This window comes from Denticeps clupeoides, chromosome 15, assembly GCF_900700375.1.
Source record: "Denticeps clupeoides chromosome 15, fDenClu1.1, whole genome shotgun sequence".
Classification (NCBI taxonomy): Eukaryota; Metazoa; Chordata; class Actinopteri; order Clupeiformes; family Denticipitidae; genus Denticeps; species Denticeps clupeoides.
In genome coordinates, this window is record NC_041721.1 from 8,612,384 (window position 1) to 8,635,444 (window position 23,061).

Sequence of the window (23,061 nt, forward strand, 5' to 3'; positions counted from 1 at the left end):
GGTGATAGTTAAATGCAGAGGACACACTTCATTGTGTCATCGTGTGGTGTGCTGCAGTGTTTCACAATGACAGACACGTTACTTTCACTTTTTTTTCACTTTCACTATATACTTCCATGAAGCATTTATGTTGGTCTTAAGCAGTTCATCCATAAGAGAGCAGATGTGGAGCAGGTCGTAATATTGTACTTAATAAGAATGAGACAAAAAAGCAGAGGCAGTGAGACCTTGGGGACAGTGGTGGCCTAGTGGGTAGACTTGTAATCGGAAGGTTTGAATCCCGAACCACCAAGGTGCCACTGAAGTGCCACTGAGACAAGTACCGTCCCCACAGCATGGGTTAAATGCATGTGTGCACTGGCTGCTGTGCTGTGGTCTAATCACTTTCACTTCACTTTAAACTGATTAAGCTGCGTATGGACATTTGGACACCCGGCATTAAGGAATCTTAACAGTTCAGACAAACAGCAAGACCAGTGTAAACGTGGAGAAACTGAACTAATTTCAGTCCCATGAGTCTCTCGCTGTCTCCAGTTCTTGCCCTATTTCTCTCTCCTCCACCTTCCAACATGTCCCTCGTCTCTCTGGTGAAGAGGAGAAAGTCTGAATAAAAGAGGTGGACAAAGGCCACACAGGCATTTGATAAAGGTCAAGAGTAACTGATATCTTGAAAGTTAATTATTCAAACGCGAGGCTTCTCAGCTTCTCCACCTTAGATGGAGCTCATATTCCAGACTGAGGCCACCTTCCTCCTCTCCCTCATCCTCATCTTGCGTCTGGCTTGGTGTTCCCTGTTTGCAGTGTCTTCAAACATCAAATCTTTATTTACTTTCCTTAACCCCAGCCCATGCTGTGGTACCATTTCGCCTTCTTGATTGACAATTTTTTTTTTTCACACGTCCCATATTGAAATGTGACATTTGAGACTCTGAATAGACTTGCTGGTCTTCCACTAGACACAGATATATATATATATATGTGATCACCAGCTGTGGATATTACATAAAAAACCTGATTTATTTATTCTGAACGTCCCAGCTGAAGCTTCTTCGGTCACCACTGGGTTTTTTAATCATAAGAGGCACATTGATAAATTCGGAATTTGCTGGATACAATTGGTTTCTCGTCCCTGTGTGTGTGGCTGGCAAGGTGAGGACAGTCGCTTGTGGACAAAATGGGCAAGAGAGGAAAGGAACTTCCCATTGTGTGCCTCCCCATTGTAATCACCAATCAGAGGCCCGCAGACTAGCATACAACTGAAAAGAGGTTCTGTCCCAACACCCCCCTGCCAAACTCCCAGTGTGACTGACGTCACCTCATACTTTCTGTGTGTGGCAACATGCTTATGGGCATTTTCTGCGTTTCCCTTGGAACAGGGCTGGAACCGGGCTTATCTCACTGTTACACACACACACACACACACACAGCCTCCATTCTTATCACTGTTTCTGGCTTATCTCCCCTGTGTAAACTGCATGGCTTAGTGCCGGTAATCAGTGGCCATAAACGCTAAACTCAAGAGGCGAGCCTTGCCTCCATATTTACTAACCGTTCGGAGATTTCTGCACGTGCACACCCCCTTCAGCACTGCCCGAGGGGTTGACATGGAGTGATGGAGGCTGACACGATGGACACACACACACACACACACACACACATACAGAACAAATCCCTGAGCACCACTCTGGCATTTTACCTGCGCGGGTGGACTTCCAGCCTCCAAGTTTATTAAGGCCCTGACCTCGGATCAATAAGAGAAGAGCTGACAACGAGCGTCCATCTTGCCCTCAAACACTCGGCCAAACATCAGCCGCACCTGACCTTTTCTGAGGTGTGTGTGGGAGGGGGTTAAAAAAAAAAAAGTGCCGTGTGTGTGTTTGAGTTGGAAGGTGGAGGTAGTGAGGCTTTTTAGCTCTTAACACACCCGGGGTGCTGCAGGATTTTATTGATGTTAATAACCTTTAACATGAGCGTGCGGCGAGCCATGTGTGGCTCTCCTGCCTGTTCGGAGAAAATTCTTGCTGAGAAGTTGGCTTTTGTTGTGGTTGGGAAGGAGACCATTTGGGATTTTGCGCTAAATCGCCTCGCTCCAGAATCTAATAGGTCTCAATTAGAGAAGGAGCGGGCATGGCTATGTTCTCCTCTAAAACCGACTCACAACCGCAAGTAAATAGGCTTCACTTGGTGAAAGGGTCCTCCACTGTTCTGAGTTCAGCCCATCTGTCATGCATTACAGCTCGGCTCCAGCCCGCGGCCGCAGCAGGTGGGGTGGCGATGCGCTGCAGTAATGATCTCCGCTCTACATTCCGCAATATTCGGGATAAATAAGCCCATCTGGCCGGCATCCTGTGCTAATGAAGCTCCTCCCCTTCGGTGTAATAAGCTCCTGTTGATTTATGGGGGGCCGAGTCGGACAAAAGGGTGCAGTCAGGCAGGCCATCCCAGATTAGTCCCCATGGGACGTCTGGGTTTATATTTAGCCCAGCATCCATAACGAAGCGAAGTGCTATACCGAGGAGAACAATGGATGTGCGAGGCATGGGGTGGGGGGTTGCCCTGCTCTCTCTGAACTTTGTCCAAGCCTCGGGGGTTCACTAATAGACTGCGGACGGTCATCCAGACACCTATATGGATGCCAGGTAGACCGCGGCGCAGACGTTGGGCTCCAGGCAGGTGTGTAGGTGAGAGGGACCACAGAGCAGAATCACTGACCTACATTTTGCGATTCAGCTGATTTAACACTGCAGCAACATGCGCACACACACACACACACACACACACACACACACATACCTGTCTACCCTGATGAGACAGGGCTCAGCTGAAGCCAGCACAGCCGGTCTTTCACCACGTATTGAAGCAGAAGCTGCCCACACTCTGTCCACATGGGGCCAAGATGGTCTTCTGCCCATCATTGGTTTACAATGGGCCAAGTTTTGAAGAATTGATAGCCCAGTGATATGTAAGTGAAGTGCACTGTAAGAGAAGACCACCAAGAAGTGAGTCGAGAACCACCATGCTTTTACCGTGAAGCCATAAACACTGAGCGGAGAGACACTGGCTAGACTTGAATGTTTGCAGCTGAGACATTAAAAGCTCAATGTTTTTGCAGTTTGGGGTTTGGGGGGACATCATGACCTCATGTTTGCAAACAGGAAACCTCAGGAAAAGCTCAATGGAATTTTTTCACATTAGATACAATCGTTGGGCTGGACTGACTGATTTGGGTGGACAACAGTCAAAGTTGCCGATGGCGGGTACTTACCTGTTTTGAGTGATGTCCAAATCCTCTCAAGCTGATTGGTCGGTGATGCTGCCGTTGAGCTGCCACTGATTATCTCCACAAACCTTCATGTCAGTCTCTGTAAAAGTGGAATTTAACTGGAGACAACATGGCTCTCCCAGGAAATAATTTAGTGTAATTATCCATGCCAGTAGGGTGATACAAAATTGCACTAATTACCTTCTATATAGACAAAATATTTGAGCCTTCACAAAAAAAAAAAATATTTAAATTGAAATTGAACTGGTTGCCAGAGGCATACAACCACGGGGTGTTAATTCTAGCCTTTTGCATCTTTTTTTGCTTCTGATTCCCATTAGAGAGATAAATCGAGCAGTCATTTCTCCATTCTCTCTTCCTGCAGCGTGAATAAATCTGATTTAATTTGTTAATAAATAGTGCATTTGGCTGTGGGACATTGATCACAACAGAACAGCGCCCCTGCGGAGCTCAAGTGTGTGTTTTTGCTCGTGAGCATGTGCACACATTGTCCTCGGGACAAAAGCGAAGCTCTTTTTACAGGCTTTTAATGGCACGTCCCATCAATCTTGTCTCCGTGCTGTCTCCGCTTTATTGGCTTGAGTGGTATTGATTATCTATAATTTTGACATCTGATCACCAGGAGGGCTCTTTACCACCACATTAATGATTGCTCTGTTTTGGTCTAATCGTCTGAAGGTGATTTTGACATGAACCTGCCAGACAAGTCCTTGGTAATTGGACAGACGGTGTTAGCAATGTGACGGGTGATTAGGACTTCATGGACACAGGGTGGAGGCCATGTGCCTCATGTCAGATGTCTGAATGATCAGAGCAAACTCTCTGAAAGATTACCACCATCAATTTTGAAGATCAGTGATTTAAATTTTTTTTTTTTTTTCAGCACAGAAACATATTTCTAAAGTGAAGTGATTGTCACATGTGATACACAGCAGCACAGCACAGAAATTTGTTCTCTGCGTTTAACCCATCACCCTGAGTGAGCAGTGGGCAGCCATGACAGGTGCCCGGGGAGCAGTGTGTGGGGACGGTGCTTTGCTCAGTGGCACCTCATTGGCACCTTGGCAGATCGGGATTTGAACCAGCAACCTTCTGATTACGGGGCCGATTCCTTAACCGCTAGGCCACCGCTGCCCCATTCCAGTATTCCATTCGTATAATTAATAACTGGCTACAACACTTTTGTGCAAAAACACACATATCCAAGATGTTTATGTAGACATATTTATGGCAATTTTACCACGATACATAGCAGACAATCTGCTTTTCAATGACATTCTTCCCATAGTTTTGTTCATTTGCAGTCCCTGCTGAAGATTATTATGTATGCACTTCTCAGCACACCTTACATATAGTAACATTTTGTCCGAAGCTATATTAGAGAAACATAAGGCTGTTTTCTCTATATCTCTTGCTGGTTCCTACCAGTAAAAATGTTTATTCATAAAAGACAATAATTCACGGCAAACAAGAGATAAACTATTTACTTTAAGTTTATGGTTTATGATTTTTTTACAAATTTTTGTTTGGAAATGTTTTACACGTAAAAATGTATTAAGTCATTTCACCGATACCAATGTGTGTGTGTGTGTGTGTGTGTGTGTTTGTGTGTGCGTGTGTGTGTATTGGACGTTCAACCCTGTGACAGGTGTATTTCTTTTCTGCAGGTAAATGGGCGAGATTTCCCCAAAAGCAGCCATGAAGGTGCGGTGGAGGCGATTCGTAAGGAGCCAATTGTTGTCCAGGTGCTGCGGCGGAATCCCATCGCACGTAACCATGGCAACTTCCAGGAAGTGTGCCTGGTGGATGTGTGCACCCAGACAGACATCACATTTGAACACATCATGGCACTGGCCAAGCTGCGGCCAACAACCCCTCCTGTGCCGGACATATGCCCATTCCTGCTATCGGACAGGTAGCTCTGAAGCCCCTGGTGATAAATAAGGGATTAAAATGAATTGCTAATGCCCCTAATTCTGCAAGCATCTGTGTAAAAGATGTCCTCAGCATTTTTCTGTAACTACATGTTACTGAACTTCCTGTTACAGGGTCGTAATGTAGTAACAGCAGGAAAAAATACAAATAGCACTTTTTTTCACACTTGCACTAATGTCTGACAATATGTTCAAACATCCTTAAGACCAAGCCCCATGCTTAGCACATAGCGCTGCACTTTGTGCGAGTTTGAAAATAGTGCCCAAAATGTGTGCCTGGACCCAATGTTATTATCAGTCTAATAAGTGCCCTACTATATTCTGAAAAGGAATATAGTATTTTATTGTATTTTTAAGCATGCTTTGTTGATTTCTAGCATTTACAGATTTTTGATTTGGAATGCTATACATATTTGGAAACATCTGACATAATCATATACACACAAAGGCATGTGATTAGATTTTCCCTTTTCAGCTGTATTAAAGCAATGTTTTTGCGCCAACGGTAGGGTCATTTTCCTTCTGCTGCCACTGCAGCTGCTAATCTGCCACTCTGTGACAGACTTGGAAAGGTTTCGTCTAAAATATGCCAGCCTTGATGTCGCGATGCTGTGCCAGAATCTGCATGTAGTAACTGATGCTGCCTGCAACACCCATTTGCTGCGATGGCAAGTTTACAGGGTGATTAAAAACAAATGGAATGGTGAAGCAGGCATCCTGCCTGTTTATGGCGCCTTGCTGGGACCAAGGGGAAAAAAGAAATTAAATATCCTATAAAGCTGAAGCTGTGTACTCATGTAGGTGTGAGATGAGGAGGATTCAGAAGCTTTTTATGGACCACAGCAATCCAGTGCTGGTTAAATATGTGTCTTATCAGACGAAATGAAAATCTCCCCGGTAGAAACGCTCATGATGTGCAAATAAACCAATGTGTTTATTAACAGATTATCGACTTTGCCATCCTCACAGCCTCATCTAATAAAAGGAACGGTGGGGAATAATTTGGTCAAAAATGTAATTATCATATTTTTAAATGTCTTTCCCATCATCTCTCCCACACAGCTGTCATTCCCTCCACACAATGGAGCACGAGTATTTTGAATGTCCTGAGTACCTGTCCAACGCCCAGGCAGAGGTGGAAAGGCCTGATGAGTTTGAGTATGAGGTAAGGACTCTCAAGACGTTTTACCATTAACAATGGCTTAAGTGCTCTTTTCTTCCTTCCATTCCATTGGTTGACACAGATGGTGCTGAAAGAGTCACAAGATCAGATTTTATCGTGTTTAGGCCTCATTTGCATGACCTCTCCCACGAGGACCATGTTTGCGAGCTTATTAGGTTTTAAATATGCTGCTTTCTTATTGTTTTCTGCATTTAAAGCTTTTATTGTGTTCAACACCAGTCCAGTTTTTTTCTTCTAAATGCAGAAGTAATGATAAAAGTGCCCACTTAAGATTAGCAACTTAAACAATATCTTAATAGATATGCTTTTTAAAAATAATAAGTATAATTTTAAAACATATTTAAACTAATTAAGATATATAATTTTAATCATTATTATTTCATTCAAATACTTCCAATTTCCAGGTGGTTTTTGGCACGTTCAGCATGTTTTTTCAAACGCTACATTTTTGGTGATGCATGCGGGTGACTGTTCATTGGTCTTTCCTGCTTTTTAATTGAAATTAACATAAAAGGGGCCCTTAAAAAACTAAAACTTAAAAACAGGCAAGTTTGTAAGGCTTTAGGAGATTTAAATAGTTGTGTGTTGAACTTGACTGTGAGGTGAAGCATAGATAGAGCTGTGACAAAAAGGGATTTATTACAACATGAAATCGGCATGAGGGCCAAAAGGAGAACACAAAAGGAAAATAACATAACCAGAATCAGAATCAGAATATCTTTATTCTCGTTGTAACAAGTAAAACGAAATTAGGTGCAGTCCCTCAGCCTGAGAGGTATCTTAAATGTTCTTAAAAAGAAAAAGAAAAACTAGTTTACAAGAAGACATATTCTAATATAATACAAAATATAAGACAAATATACAGAATATGATACAAATTATAACATTTATATTATGCACATGAAAAAGTTGAGTCGGAGGTGGAAAGATGGATTAAATGCCTTTAAGTGCCCCGATGGCAACAGGGCAGAAGCTGTTGTTTAGTCTGTGTGTCCTGGTTTTAATACTCCCGTATCTCTTGCCTGATGCCAGCAGTTGGAACAGGTCATGATCGGGATGGGAGGAGTCCTTTATGATATTTTGTGCTTTCTTGAGGCAGCGAGAGTCGAGCAGTTTGTGCAGGGAGTGTAGAGAACAGCCAATGATCGCAGCCAATGTTGCAGCCCTGTCTAGCTTCTCTCCTTTTCATATGATGATATAAAACCCTTTCATATGATGATATTGCCCTGGATTCTGATATTACCCAGCATCCTGTTAGACTGTTTATATAGGAAGATGAAAATTGACAACCTTTGTTGCTCATATAAACAAGGACCCTTGCTATTCAGACAAGAGGCGTATGCCAGAGGCGATGGTGTAAAACTGGTGTGTGTGTGTGTGTGTGTGTGTGTGTGTGTTTGGTTCTTCTGGGTAAATGATCGCGCATGGACCACTGAACAGACATGCAGGTTATTACAGTTCCTCGACAGCCAAGTGAGGTCGATGCTGTAGAAGATCGGGCAGGCTATTAATGTCGCCATGCACCCCAATGCGTCAGTTTTATTCAAAATTACTCCGAATACAAAAATGCCTCTCAAATGCTCTTCAACATTCAACTTCACTCATTGAAACACTCTCAGTTCACTCCATAAGAGGATTTAAAAATCCTTGACTGGTTTTCTGCACAATACTGTATTGACATTGAATACTGACTACAGAAATGTATTCAATAATGTATTGTGTTAAAGTATTCCACAATACTTTTAGAATGCACATAAACTGCTTGTTAATACATTGCATGTGTTAAAATGTGTCATGAATGTCATGAATGGGACGATTACATTTGGACAGCATCAACATTTTTTATTTACTGTAATCCACATCCAAATTTGAGTGCATGAGTAAGCTGTCACATGACCATCATAGAATCATAGTGGTCTGTGGGACTAACCAATTCACCCCAAAATACAACATGTATCTGCTTATTCACTACAACTGGCAACTGACATATCCGCCTCAGCATGAATAAAACATTCAAAATATTTTAGATATTTTTGATTGACTGTCACCCACATGATGATGTTTTTTTAAAGTTTCCTAAATGCTGCCTTGTAAAATGTAACATGGGTTGAATGTAGACTATATCCCTTATTGTATCCAGTAATATATGTAAGTCTGAACAAAAAGAAGACAAAAAACACTCCATACTTCATAACATCAAAGCTTTTGCGAATTTCCATAGAGCAGGAAAAAAAATAAAATTCCATAGAGCGCAGCAGCTCTGCAGAAACCTTAAAGGGATGTTGCTGTGCACATGAAAGGGGTCGACAGTATAAAGGGTGCTGGGCTTGTTTGATATGAATTTCTGCTGCTGAACCAGTCACCTGCTGGGCAAATGAGCCACAGCAAAGGGAAATAAGTCACATCAAGAATCATTAAAGCAAATTAATGAAATTATTATAAATGGTGTCAGCATGTAGCGATAATAAATGAATGAAATTATTATAAATGGTGTCAGCATGTAGTGATAATAAATGAACCATTGGGCTCTAAATGGCCTACCAAGGAAAGGTAGTGTTTAACACTGAACTGCGGAATAATTAGAGGAAAGAGGTATTCACAGCGAACTGTCATGTTTTTAAGCTTCTAAGCTTAAAAATGTTCTAAGCTTTTTTTTTTTTCAGCGTTCCAGCACTGACAGAGCTCAAAGGGTGGACAGTCTGCCAGAAACGTCTAATGAATTTTTTATAACCTCCTTGTGTTCAACAAGCCTGAAAATTTAACACAAGGGACCAGCTGAGACACTTATAAGCTAATGCTAATAAATGTGTCTTCAACCCCAACATGCCTATGTTCACAAATAACACTGTGCAGTCAGTATGTGAATAAAGCCAGACCTGGGCGTGGCCGTGCAATTTCACGCTGTATGTGGCTATTCACGTGCTTGCAGGAGGTGCAGCTGTGTCGGCTGAACAGCCAGGAGAAGCTGGGCCTGACGCTGTGTTACAGAACGGATGAAGAGGAGGATACGGCGATATACGTCAGTCAGGTGAGGCTTACAGTCACTGTCCAGCTAACTCTCTCTTGTTCCTTCTCTGTATTGGAGTGGTGGTAGTAGCCTAATAGGTAACAAATTTGCCTATGAACTACCTGGGTGGTAGTAGCCTAATAGGTAACACACTCGCCTATGAACCAGAAGACCCAGGTTCAAATCCCACTTACTACCATTGTGTCCCTGAGCAAGACACTTAACCCTAAGTTGCTCCAGGGGGGGACTGTCCCTGTAAGTACTGATTGTAAGTCGATCTGGATAAGGGTGTCTGATAAATGCTGTAAATGTAAATGTATACTCTATACTGACATACACAATAGATGTCCATTGAGTGTGGAATACAAAGCATTTAAGAAAAATGTCACCCTGCTTGCATTTGACAGACAAGTAGTTTACTGAACACCACATGTGTTTGGACCTAATGTGACACCAAGCCAACAAGCAGTGTCCCCTGAACATTTACAGTTGTGGTGTCCTCGATTGGTCCACACCAAAATATTCTCGGATTGATGTCCACAATATTTGCTCCTTGTTTGACATTGTGAATGGGCAGTAGTGGCCTAGTGGTTATGGAAGCGGCCCCGTAATCAGAAGGTTGCCGGATCGAATCCCAATCCGCCAAGGTGAGCAAAGCACCGTCCCCACACACTGCTCCCTTGGCGCCTGTCATGGCTGCCCACTGCTCACCAAGGGTGATGGTTAAAAGCAGAGGACACATTTTGTTGTGTGCACAGTGCACTGTGCTGCAGTGTTTCACAATGACGTTAAAAAAATTTATCTATATATGAATTTTAAAGATTTGCCCATTACATTGTGAATGGTTAGCACCTATTTTCTATCCTATTGCATGATTTTCACAAAAATAATCCCATATATGAACTCACTGCTGTCACTTTCACACTGTTTTAATCAATAATGGCCAGCACAAAGAAGAGAGAGAGTCCTAGTTACCTGGGGTAAACAGATGTCTTCTTTTTAAAAGCCAGAAATTGCATCAGCTCCCTGATCGGTGTCCCCCATTGCTTTTACCACCGCAAAGAACCGAGCAAAACAATATCCCCCAATTCTTCATGAGCGAGGGGCAGAAGGAGATCTTCCTGTATACAAGGGCACAAACATCAGAAGTCAATGGAGAGTTTTATTACAAGAAAATACATTTTGATGCAGATCATATGTGTGATCATGGTTGCTAATAATAAAGAAAAGTCATTAAATTAATTCATTGTGTTTTTGCAGACATGTGAAATTTGGGTACACATGTACGATTCACACAATTGTCTGTTTTGGTTTTTTGTTCCCCGTCACTCACTTAGTGTCTTACTAGGCCAATGTAGACCTTGGATGTGGTTTACCAAGAAGAAAAAATCGAAAATGTTGAGAAAACTCGGCACAAAACCAAAAATCATTTTGATCGCAAAATAACCCCCCAAAATAACCAAAATAACTGATTTGAATGTGGCACAGATTTTCGAAGTGGACCAAATAGTTTTATAAAAGATGTTTTTTGCAACCTTGTTAGAATAGCACATATAAGTGTGTCCCTTGTCAGTTGATTAAAAACTTGCTAATGCTTGATCTAAATATGGAGCAGAGAGATGGGTAGCGTGAAACGGCATGGGAAATGGCATGAGATGTAAAAAATATTTCTCTCCCACTCAGTGTCTGTGGAGAAAAAAAGAGCAGGCTCCGCGTTGTTTTTGTGAGAATATGAAACAGGGAGTATTTTAGAATTTTCCCGGAGCAAAATAATACGTGCTATAGGGCGGGTGTTTTCACGCTATTATCACAGCAAGTGATAAAGTTTTGATGCCTCTACTCATTTATGGGTCTTGGATTTTTTACAGTATAGAACAAGACAGAGGCCTATGAAATAAAATACATGAGGTTATGTAATAAACAAATAAACAAAAAAAATAGCAAAATCCAGGGAGAGAGGTGAACATTTGTGTCTCTCAAAAGCAGGGTGCTTTTGCTCTGATGGCAGCATTTCACACTCTTGGCTTCTCTCCACCACCTTAGTTAGACCAGGGGTGCAAAAAACATTTAAGCTCAGGGGCCACGTTAAAATTTGTCATATGCATACATATCAGACACCAGATGCATACATATCAGACATAAACATAAAAAAGGCATTACAGTGTCAGTGGGAACTGTGTTGCATATCAGCCGTCGCTTCGGAGAAAGGCTTGCTAGACATAGAAAGAAAAGGAAATGAGCAGGATGGATGTAAATAGTTGAATGTTACATGTTGAGATCTGTGCTACGGCAGGCATTACAGAACGAGTTCTAATGAGAGCAGTTATAATTCTGACTTTATTTTGGCAATTCTATACCGATCTTCAGAGGGCCGGATTAAAAAGACCAACGGGCCCCAGTTTGCCCACCCCTGAATTAGACAACAGGGACGGTTTCCAATGGTCCTGAAGGATTAGGGCTGAACACTTTCTTACCATTCGCTCATGAAGCGGCTTTTGATGATGACAATAGTGAACAAAGCAGCAAAAAAACAGCTTCATCAAACATACTTCACATTCTCCTAATACAAAAATACTAAATATGTTTCTTTTCTTTGGATTCTTTAAAATGATACAGATACAGATTGTGACAGATATAGTGATATGCATACATATATATCGAGTCTTCAGTATCTCAGGAGCCCTGCCATCAGTTCTTTGATTAGCAACGGGCGAAATGGTGATTATTAGGGAACATGCCCTATGCACTAAAACACCAGGAAAACATGGACCTATGTTTTTAATTATTCTCCAAAACCGCTTTGTTTTTGTCTTTTCCACTGAGCTGGAGCCAGGCATGGAGAAATGAAGTCAGGTTTGAAATATAATTCTGCTATCCACTTCTCTTTCACCCATATTATAATTGAACTTTTTAATTAGCTGACAGTGACACCCTTCTCTGCTCCTGCAGAGTGTAAAATGACACTTTTTTTTTTTGCCTGACATCTCCTGCATACCAACGGCTGAGAGAAATAAAGAATTCTGCCAAGGTTTGAGTGTGCATTTTTCATGCTACAGTTTTCTACGTGTTGGCTTTTTCCTGTTGCACCAAAATTATATTTGAATAAATTCTAATTAAGATTCTTCAAACATGGCGGTAATAAGAGAGAGATGGATTTCATCGACACATTACACATGCTCAGGAATGCTCAAGAAAAGATCTCTTTTTACCTCGGCTCATCAAAGGCTATGCTAATATTATCCATTAATCATTTATTTATGCACATAATGTTTGTGGCACTTTTATAATCTTCTGTTTTCCATTCCACATGTGTTAGTCGTGTCACCGTTCCAAAAAAAGCTACTTCTCCACAGGAAGAATACTAATTGGTTGAATTTAAATCACAAGATACAGCATATTTGCATGTGAGTAACGACCAGTGCGATGCTCATTCCTGTTTTCGTACCCGCTACTCTTCTCCAGCAATTGTTTGATAGCAATCAGCCGTCACTCCTGATCAAAACCAAGATCTTGGTGTGTGATTAAAAAAAAAAAATGCTGGGAATTTCATGAAATATTTAATCGTATTGAATAAATATTTTATCTCTGCATCATCTGCATTCATGGATGAGTGTGACCGAGAGGAGAGGCGGCTTGCGGGGAAATTAATAAACAAACAGGAAACGTCCCCGTCAGTACTGCGGTGGTGTCAACAGCAGACGTGGCGCTGATGCAAGGAAGTCACGTTTCCTGCTGTTGCCATTTCATTCCCATGCATTTCCTCACGTCATTGTCATTAATGTCAACAGGTTGGCCAAAACAGCATTGCGGCCAGAGACGGACGCATTCGAGAGGGGGATCGGATTTTACAGGTAGGTTTTTTTTTTTTACTCTTTCGCTCGCTCACTCACCTGTTGCCCTCTTGCAGAAACTCCAGCTGTTCCAGCTTTCAGCACCAGCTATCTTCACAGTACATGTACTTAATAAAGCATGACAGCGAGCCTAGTAACACCTCCGACGTGTGTTGTTAATGCCCAACCTGATTTATTAATATCACTGCTGTGGCAAAGTCAAGTGGCACACCACACCACACACAACAATGCAAATATTCCTCACACTGTGACTACATGCATGTGTGTGAGTGTGTGCATGCAGAGACAGAACAATGAATGGATGAAATTAGCAAATAATGGAATGGGGTCAAAACCCCATTTTGAATATGCAAACAAAATTGGAAAATTAAGTGCAATGATTTGTCCCAATTTCTGGAGTGACCTTACATCCGGTCAGGCATCACCATTTTCTGTGGACGTTTGATGCTCATGCTTGAGATTAAAATGCTGCCTGTTGCTGTGGGCTGAGCGAGAATGAGAGACAGGAGAGCCTGGAGTTCACAACCAGACAGAGAAGCAGCTCTGCAGAACCGTCCCTGAGGAAGAGCGTTCTAGCAGATGCACTAACTCACCGTACAGGGTGTGTGGTGTTCAGAGAAAAGCTTTCAGAGCAAAGCTGAGAAGCAATAAGGAGAAAGATGGTGAAGGAGATGTAAAATGAGGTTAATAGTGTAACCTTCTGAGAAAATGTGTATGAGGGAGGGATGAATGAAATATAAATATACCAGACCTTCGTAAAATGTGGATAAATCATGCGCCCAGAGAATGAACCGCAAATTATTCATCCTTTGGTTTCAAGTTGTATTTCAGCTTGGCAAATGAACAAAGAAAAAACGCAGGGTCAGAGCCTTCGGCGGCTTAAAAAGAATCATTGTGAATTAAAACTCCATCTGGCTGGAACGTTTGAATAGGTGATGAACTGCTGTATGACGAGGTGGATGTGCTGGAAAAATCCAGCATGATGTAAAAAAAAACAACTCAAAGGAACACTGAGACAGGCACCAGACAATTTATACAGACCAATTAGTCCAGGGAGCTACTCTAATATATTCATCCAGCCATAATGAAAAATGTTTACTAAATTATTATTATTCTTGGTAATATTATTACTGCTGTTCTTGTTTTTTTAGTTGTAATAGTTGTAGTGATTGTTGTACTAGTAGTCTTGGTTATAATGTATAATGGGGCAGTGTTGGCCTAGCAGTTAAGGAAGCGGCCCCATAATCAGACTCCCGAACCACCAACGTGCCACTGAGGTGCAACTGAGCAAAGCACCATTCCCACGCACTGCTCCCCGGGCGCCTGCCATGGCTGCCCACTGCTCACCAAGGGTGATGGTTAAATACAGAGGACACGTTTCGTTGTGTCACCGTGTGCTGTGCTGCAGTGTTTCACAATGACAATCACTTTCACTAATACAGTGCCCTTTAAATTCATTTAATTAAAATGACTTTGCAACCAAATCCAACACCATGTAGCTGCCATATAACCTTATGTACGATACAACTTAGATACACTATACCCTGCAAAATGATTGTTATTGTTATTATTATTATTGGTGTTGTTTTAGTCCTTTTTTATCCAGCAGTTATCGTTACTTTAATAGGCTGCAGTCTAAAGAAGAGTAAGGCTATAGTATTGACTTGAGTGGAATTGATATGCTGGGCGGGGTGGAGCCCAGTGTTTGGAGGGGCTCTGACCCCGCCGCCCTCTCGGCCCTATTATCTTCCTCCAACAGGCCCATCCGTCTCTGTGGGAAAAGATGGACGCCACCTGTCAGCAGGCTGTTAATTGTGTGTGTGAGCACTTGTCTGAGGGTGGCTGGGTGTGTGTGCCGCTGGGTCACTCTTATGAACACGCACATCGTCTCGCAGCTCAGACATTCCGGCCTCTGAAATCAATGTAGACTTGCATAATCGACCATTTCTTCTTTGTGTTTGGCTCTGTGTATGTGATAACATTTCTGCAGACTAGCGTGTATGCATGTATGTGCGTTTTATTTCTCTGTAAAGGTCTCCGTAGCGCTTCAACCGTTTTTCTCTCCGTTCGCCTGCATGTTTTGTGTACAGATAAACGGCCGTGATATTCAGAACAGGGAGGAGGCAGTAGCTCTGCTGTCCAGTGAAGACACCAGGAACATTGTGCTGTTAGTGACCAGGCCCGAGATGCAGGTACCTCATCACCAACCCGAGCCTCTTAAATTCAACAGCATTACAGAGTTTATTGTAGGAGAATAAACCCACTCTGGACTCAGGTCTATTACACTCAAATTACTAATCATACAACCTAACAGACTCTTATTCCATGTATTTACGGTATTCCGTAATAAGTTAATAAGTACTGGCAGAATAATAAATAATATAGATGAGCTGTCTGTGGTGAAGGTGCCTTGGTGCGGTATAGACATTATGGAGATTTTTTTATTGTCTGCAGAAGCCCAGTTGCTAACCAGACAAATTCCTGTTTCAGGTGGAGGAGGGCTGGGTGGAGGAGAACAGCGAGTTTTTGGAGGAGCTGAGGATGGAGACTGTGCAGGAGCAGGGAAACGAGGAAAGCCAGTCAGAGGAACAGGTGAGGAGGGTGGGGCCAGAAGCCATTATGGGGCAGTGGTGGCCTAGCGGTTAAGGAAGCGGCCTCATAATCAGAAGGTTGCCGGTTCGAATCCCGATCTGCCAAGGTGCCACTGAGGTGTCACTGAGCAAAGCACCGTCCCCACACACTGCTCCCCGGGCGCCTGACAGGGCTACCCACTGTTCACTAAGGGTGATGGGTTAAATGCAGAGGACAAATTTCACTGTGTGCACTGTGTGCTGTGCTGCTGTGTATCACATGTGACAATCACTTCACTTACTTACTTAATTTAGATGTAAATGAAGACCCAGTTTTCCAATTGTCAAAAGCGTACGTTCTCCTCCAAAATGTGCATTTACTCTTCCTTAAAAGCTTAAGGAATGAAGTTTCATTGTAATAAGGGTATCAATAAAATATTTATTTGTTCTGGAAACTGAGCCACTTCTCCCATACAATTCTATGGCAACAGACCACATTCTGCACTCACCTTAAAACCCCTAAACTGTTTGTTTAATCAGACGAATTGAATCTCTAATTGGTGATGTTTTCTTATTCTTTAGCCTGACTCAGCCAGGAAGGAAACTACAGAGGATCTCTTCACAGAGGTACTCTCAGATCTTGCTCAGGGCAAGCAGGACTCACAGCTTCGAACACAAGGTGAGGTAACCTCACACTCCCGGAGAAGTTGCCGGGGCAGGTGGGAGGTGGCCGAGCCCAAACTGGCGCCTCCTCGCGTCTCAAGCCTCCCCCAGCAGGGGCGCAGGTTTGCCGCCCAGGAGAAGAACGGCCCTGGCGTGGAGCACGACCACTTCCAACAGCTCCTGGAGCTGAAGTGTCAGATCCGGAACCGAGGCGAGTGTGGCCTGTACTACAGCCGGAGAAGCACCATTGAGTGCAGCCTGACGGAGCAGGGCGGGGTGGAGCACGAGCTGCGTATGCTGAATGAGGAGCTGCGTAGTATCGAGATGGAGTGCCAGAGCATCATGAAGACCCACCAGTTACGCAAGAGCCAGCAGGAGCCCGGTCGTACATTTAAGATCATGGGAAGCAATGACGCTGAGCGATTGGGGAAAGAACCTTGCCAACCCCGTGTCAAGCTGGCCGACATCCGTGAACAGCCAGAGAGATGGGACAGTGACAAGTTGAGGGACAAAGACAGCTCCAGCGCCTACAACACAGCTGAGAGTTCGATGTCTACGCCTCTGGGGATGGAGCGGTCCCCGGACCATTCCCTCCAGAGAAAAATCAGCCTCACCAACCAGAAGAACCTCCGAAGTACCTTGGCAAACAGCAGCCACTTCGTACCTGTACAGACATATTCACACACCCTCCCAACCAACTCAAGCTTCTCGCAGACTGTGTCCACACCCAGTCCCACACACAGCCTCCCAACACCGGGGAGCCCAAGTCAAGCGCATCCCGGTCCTACCACAAACTCCTCCAGCCTAGACCAAAGCCAGAGCAACCCCTCAGAGTCCGACCCGGCCCTCCCAGCTGACGACGAGCGCTGTGATCGCAAAAAGAGCCGTGGCCCCCCCGGTCGGCATGCCTCCCCATACCACACCACCAGTGGTGGCTACCACGTGCCCACTGCCACCCAGTGTTACGGCAGGAGCTACCACAGCTACCTGCAGCTGCTCCAGCAGCACTCATCCTCAGTGGAGTTCTCCCAGAGCCAGCTCAGCCTTCTCAGCCTCCGCGGCCGGCCGGGGGAGCCCCGGCTTGAGTGGAAGGTCAAGGTCCGAGCCGATGGCACGCGCTACGTGGCCCGGAGGCCGGCCAGAGACCGGATCTTGCGCGAGAGGGCTCTCCGGATCCGAGAGGAACGCAGTGGGGGGATGACGACGGACGATGACGCGGTCAGCGAGCTGAAGATGGGCCGCTACTGGAGCAAGGAGGAGAGGAAGCAGCAGCTGGCCAGGGCCCGGGAGCAGAGGCGGCGGAGGGAGTTCATGCAGCGTAGCCGGCTAGAGTGTCTGAGGGAGACCGGGGCCAGCGGCGCAGAGGGCCGCAAGGAGGTCAATATCCTGGAGCTCAGCCAGAAGAAGATGATGAAGAAGCGCAACAAGAAGATCCTAGACAACTGGATGACCATCCAGGAGCTGATGACCCACGGGGCCAGGGTACCAGAGGGGACCAAAGTCCACAATGCCTTTTTATCGGTCACCACTGTTTAGAAAACTAACACAGTGGACAGATCGCTCTTCGCGCGGTACGTCATTTATTTGCCTCGTTCAATGTGGCGCCCTTTCTTTATTTTAGCAATGGGAAGATAATGGGAATATTTTCATGCTTTATTAACTGAACACTTTTTGTACTGCAAGCAAAAAAATGTAAAAAATCCAGCGACCAAAATAAAAAAAAAAAAAGAAGATAATAATAATTTTTTTCTATTGAAACTGATGTACAATACCTCAGTCTTTTTGGCCACACAAGCAGGTGTGTTTTAACATAATGTAAAGTTTTGCTCTTTCATAAGTGATGTGTTTTTATAATTGTCAACTCCTGGAAAATGACATTACTTGAAGCTTCACTGTCTGGACTTCATGTTCATGACTTTTTCTTTTAAGTCTAATTTTTTTCTCCAGCTGATATTATTATTTATTATGAGATGTTGTACCACAGACATGTCATGGCAATTTTTTTTATGTGATTCCAGTCCAAAAAAATTATTTATGAGGATTCTTTATGTAAATAATTATTTATTTTCAGTTTCTCTGGAGAACTGATTATTTACATGATGGAATTTCTGTTGCTTCTGATTGCACTTCGCCATTTGGTTTGTTGTACCTTTAAACTACACTGCAGATACATTGAGTTGGATGCCACATAACAGTGGGAATGTTTACATGTATCAGACTTCATATACACCAATTGTCTGAAAATAGAAACTGATCAAAAGTGCTATCACACTGAACATCCCATGTTTTGGAACTATAATGCCAAATATTCTTCAAAGCCCATAAGTGTAATACTTAATGAATGTATTTGCATAATGTATTCAAATGCAAGGCATTTTAGTAATAAATCAGTGAATGCACTGTAATGCATTAAAATGCACTTATATTGCACGATTCCTGAAGGCTTTCAAGGGAGTTAGCATTTCACAATAATGCATTTTAAAAAGTGCCACTAAAAATCTGTGTGACTCATATATCCAGAATAAGGCTGTAACAAACTCTGCATAACACTTTTAGGAAAATTGCAGTCTCAGCAGGAAAGACTGGGTCAAGTGCCATGCCACTTTAAGCTAAAAGTTATGCAGCCCTTGTGACAGTTTTATGTTGCTTATGAGGATGCTGTTTTTTCTGTGGCCACTTCAGGTCCAATATTGTATCTTCCACAGCAGGTATGTGTCTCTACCAGACAGTGGTGCCTCAGAAACCGGTGCTTTTCATATTGTAAAAGGACATTTTTCACTGACACATTGTATAATGAACAATTATGTATTTCTATTAACTTAAATGATCTGTGTTTATGGTATAATTTCAAATGACGTATTTAACAATTTTGCAAAAGAGTCAATGTGTGCTTCTCTAAGTGTGGTATTTACAAAAAAAAAATAAAAATAAATGAATAACAGACAGAGAAAATTGTGTTCAATTTGTTTCAGGAACAATTGTCCAAATCACTAATTATTAGACTTGAATGAAATTGGGTTTTATTATGAGTCAGACTGAATCATACAACATATATTACATATCTAATTTAAATTAATTCCTCAAAAATAGAATGAGATCAATGTATAATATTGATATCTGTGAAATGTACTAATTAACCATCTGCAGTCATAACTAATGCTTGAAAACCTGAGTCCTGGCCCAAGAAGAGAAGATAATAGCTGCCTGCAGTTGACCTTCAGGTTCGTCAGATATAGCAATTTAGCTTATTTATCTTAGGCACCGGGTTGAAACGCCACAGCGTAGTGTAATTGCGAGTTTAAGACCCTGACAGTGCTGGCATTTGTCCAGATCACATCACAGGATAAATATCAGTCTTGGCACAAATGTCAGACAGATGTCACAGCTAACATCATGTTTGATCTGAGCGCTTGTCTCATCAGGGGTCCGCAGTTACAGGCATGCCAGTTCCACAACCTGGGCTGTATTAGAATAATATCACAGCGGAATAATATCACGAGGTTGATTTGACAAGGATTATTCTGTGAAATAGCCAAGGAATACAACTGCATCATTCTAGTCATTTTTTGCATGGTTTCTGTATATTAATAACCCATGAACCCCACCGTTCAGAAGCGTTCAATAGGTATATTATGGAAGTATGATGTACCTCACTGCATATAGAAAACTCATTATCACTTGATAAACGTTTCATTGTGGAAAGAATGCAGTGCTTTTGAAGGTTTCAACCCCCACTTTGAATGGCTGCTGAATGCAAGTGTTTGAATCATGATCATGTCTGCTTAACCAGATCTCTTTATATTACGCCTCTGTATCACTTTGGAGTATAAAGACAAGAGCAAATACGCCCATGAGAATAAAAGATGGTTAAAGTCACTGGATTGTGCTCACGCCCCATTGAAAGCATTGGAAAGATTACCAGTGTGATATGTAATGAAGAACGTTCAAAGGCTGAAATTGTTTGAACAGGGTCAGTCTTTCCTGTGTGAGGGTTTGCTTGTCTGCACAGTTTTTCAGTATTTTTTTACTGATGTCCTGGCTTTGTGTTTTTTTGCTCTCCCCATGTTGGCTCAGGTTTCTTCAGGTTGCGAGAATTCTTCTCACTGTTCAAAGGCATGCACGCTACTCTGTAAAAACAATTCTGGCTATTCCAGCTAAAAAATATCTAGCGACCCGTTGCTTCTAAAATTTTTAGTTGGTTTAATTGAAGTTATGTAAATAATTTTGCTTTAGTTGTCTCGTCTAAATCTCGACTCAAGTGAAAAGATTACGTCACTTAAATGTTCTATGTTGACTAAACATGCTTAGTTAGGCCAACAAGCATACTCAAATACTCGTACTCAAAAAAATTTCACATTTCAAAAAGCACGGTAAAAACATTCTGTTTTCTGGTCAACTAAAGCCAGAAATATACTTCCTGTGAACTATGTATGCGTATCCATACACAGTTGCGTTGTTAATATTTGAGCTGATGTACTTGCGTCTGTTCTGGGCGTTATAATCTGTAGTATGTAGTCCAATAAAAATATGCAGGTACGTGCACAAAAACCGACACCAATAATGCAGGAAATGGACTGCGGCAGTACGCGTGTTCAAATGTACGTATTTAACAGCAAGTATATTTTTGTCTTAACGCCTGTCTAGTGGGGTTAAGGTTTTGTAAACCTGAGGTTTTGTAAACTAAAAAGTGCTGGGGATCATTTTGCAGGGTTCTGGCAGTGCTCCTCCTGTTCCTCCTTACACAAAGGCAGAGGTAGCATTCTGCTGCTGGGTTGTTGCCCTCCTACGGCCTCCTCCACATCTCCTGATGTACTGGCCTGTCTCCTGGTAGCGACTCCATGCTCTGGACACTACGCTGACAGACACAGCAAACCTTCTTGCCACAGCACGCATTGATGTGCCATCCTGGATGAGCTGCAATACCTGAGCCGCTTGTGTGGGTTGTAGACTCATGCTACCACTAGAGCGAAAGCACCACCAGCATTCAAAGTGACCACAACATCAGCCAGAAGTGTAGGAACTGAGAAGTGGTCGGTGGTCACCACCTGCAGAACATCGAATTTATTGGGGACGTCTTGCTTGTCTTGTTGTTTATTTCATTTGTTGGTGGTTCACAACCTTACAACAACCATAGTGAATTAAAAGATACTAGACAAAAATGGCAGTTTAGGACTAATAATCCTTTTTTTTTACGCAAAATATAACGTTAATCAATGATTAAGGAGTCATTAGGCTCCCTCACTGGCACACTAATGTGCCATCTTTTCCAAACAGACAAGGCGGTTTGCTAGCAGTACTTACACCAATCCAATCTACCAGAATGGCCATGACATCACAAATGTTTAGGGAGCTCAAAACTCAGATTATCATAAAAACCCAACCAGACACAATTTCCATAGCTCAAATAGAGTACACGTACAAAGAAAAGAGGTGGTAGTAGTGGGTAACACACTCATCTATGAACCAGAAGACCCAGGTTCAAACCCCACTTACTACCATTGTGTCCCTGAGCAAGACACCTAACCCTAAGTGTTTCCAGGGGAGCACTGTCCCTCTAAGTACTGATTGTAAGTCGCTCTGGATAAGGGCATCTGATAAATGCTGTAAATGTAAATGTAAAAGTGTACGTAGGTTCACATTAACGTCAATCAATATATCATCTGAAAAATGTTACAATATTGCCAGATAACTTCTAAACACTGCAAATCATTGGCGATACCTGAAGTATATATATATATATATATATTATGGTTGCTGTATAATAATAACAATAATATGTTTATATTATACAGCTAAAATATATACATATCTTAGATTTTTATTCCTGTAAGCTGTAAGTGCAAAAAAAGGAATTGCCCCAGAACATATCTAATTAGGTCCAAGATTTCCAAGAACATTTTTTGCAAACAAGATATGCATTTTGCCTAAGAGACATCCTGATGCCTGTTGTCACACTTCTACCATTATACAGCCATCATGAAAAACTGCCATTTATTGGAATCGCTGAGGATGGAATGCCATTTGGATTAATTGTGTGTCACTTAGTTTGTCAGTTTTCCATCCTGTATTCATGTATTCATTTCCTTTTTAACCCAAAAATATGAGTGACAAGCTGTCAGTGGGAGGGACGATGCTGATAGCTGTTCTGGTGATGGATATGTCAAAGTGAGGGTCCCGCTTGCTCCGTGGTTCCCTAAATGAAAGACCCTCTTCTTGTGTCAATCTCCTGTCTGCTAGCCGTGAGTCCACCGAGCAGAAGAATTAATGAACAACCCTCTTTCCACCCCCACCCCCCCCCAAGCAAAAGATCCCCTTTGCATACATTATCCAAGGTATGAATCTCTTCCCTCCACCCTACCCCTCCCATCTGCATAACTCCTTCCGGTGGGTGATTAATTACAGTCAGGGTAACGATAATAGAATAAATTCTCTGTTGGTCCTGTTGCTATGTAATTTCACACTAGACTGGAAATTTCTTGGGAGCAGGAATCAGGTCCATATCATTTAATACCTAGGTTGTATTTGAATTATTGTCTCAGGAAAAAATGTGCGTATCTTTCATTCAGACCT

At 42.6% G+C, this 23,061-nt stretch overlaps 1 protein-coding gene across 1 annotated transcript in view; it reads left to right on the forward strand.

Moving 5' to 3' along the window:
* Nucleotides 1-19,390, forward strand: part of pdzrn4 (PDZ domain containing ring finger 4) — a 34,605-nt gene extending 15,215 nt beyond the window's left edge. The window contains exons 2-8 of the mRNA XM_028954653.1: nt 4,951-5,198; nt 6,280-6,382; nt 9,330-9,428; nt 13,196-13,258; nt 15,349-15,450; nt 15,749-15,850; nt 16,411-19,390. Of these exons, the coding sequence (XP_028810486.1) occupies nt 4,951-5,198; nt 6,280-6,382; nt 9,330-9,428; nt 13,196-13,258; nt 15,349-15,450; nt 15,749-15,850; nt 16,411-18,027 (2,334 nt within the window). The 3' untranslated portion in view covers nt 18,028-19,390. The remainder of the gene's footprint in view (nt 1-4,950; nt 5,199-6,279; nt 6,383-9,329; nt 9,429-13,195; nt 13,259-15,348; nt 15,451-15,748; nt 15,851-16,410) is intronic.
* The last annotated feature ends 3,671 nt before the right edge of the window (nt 19,391-23,061 follow it).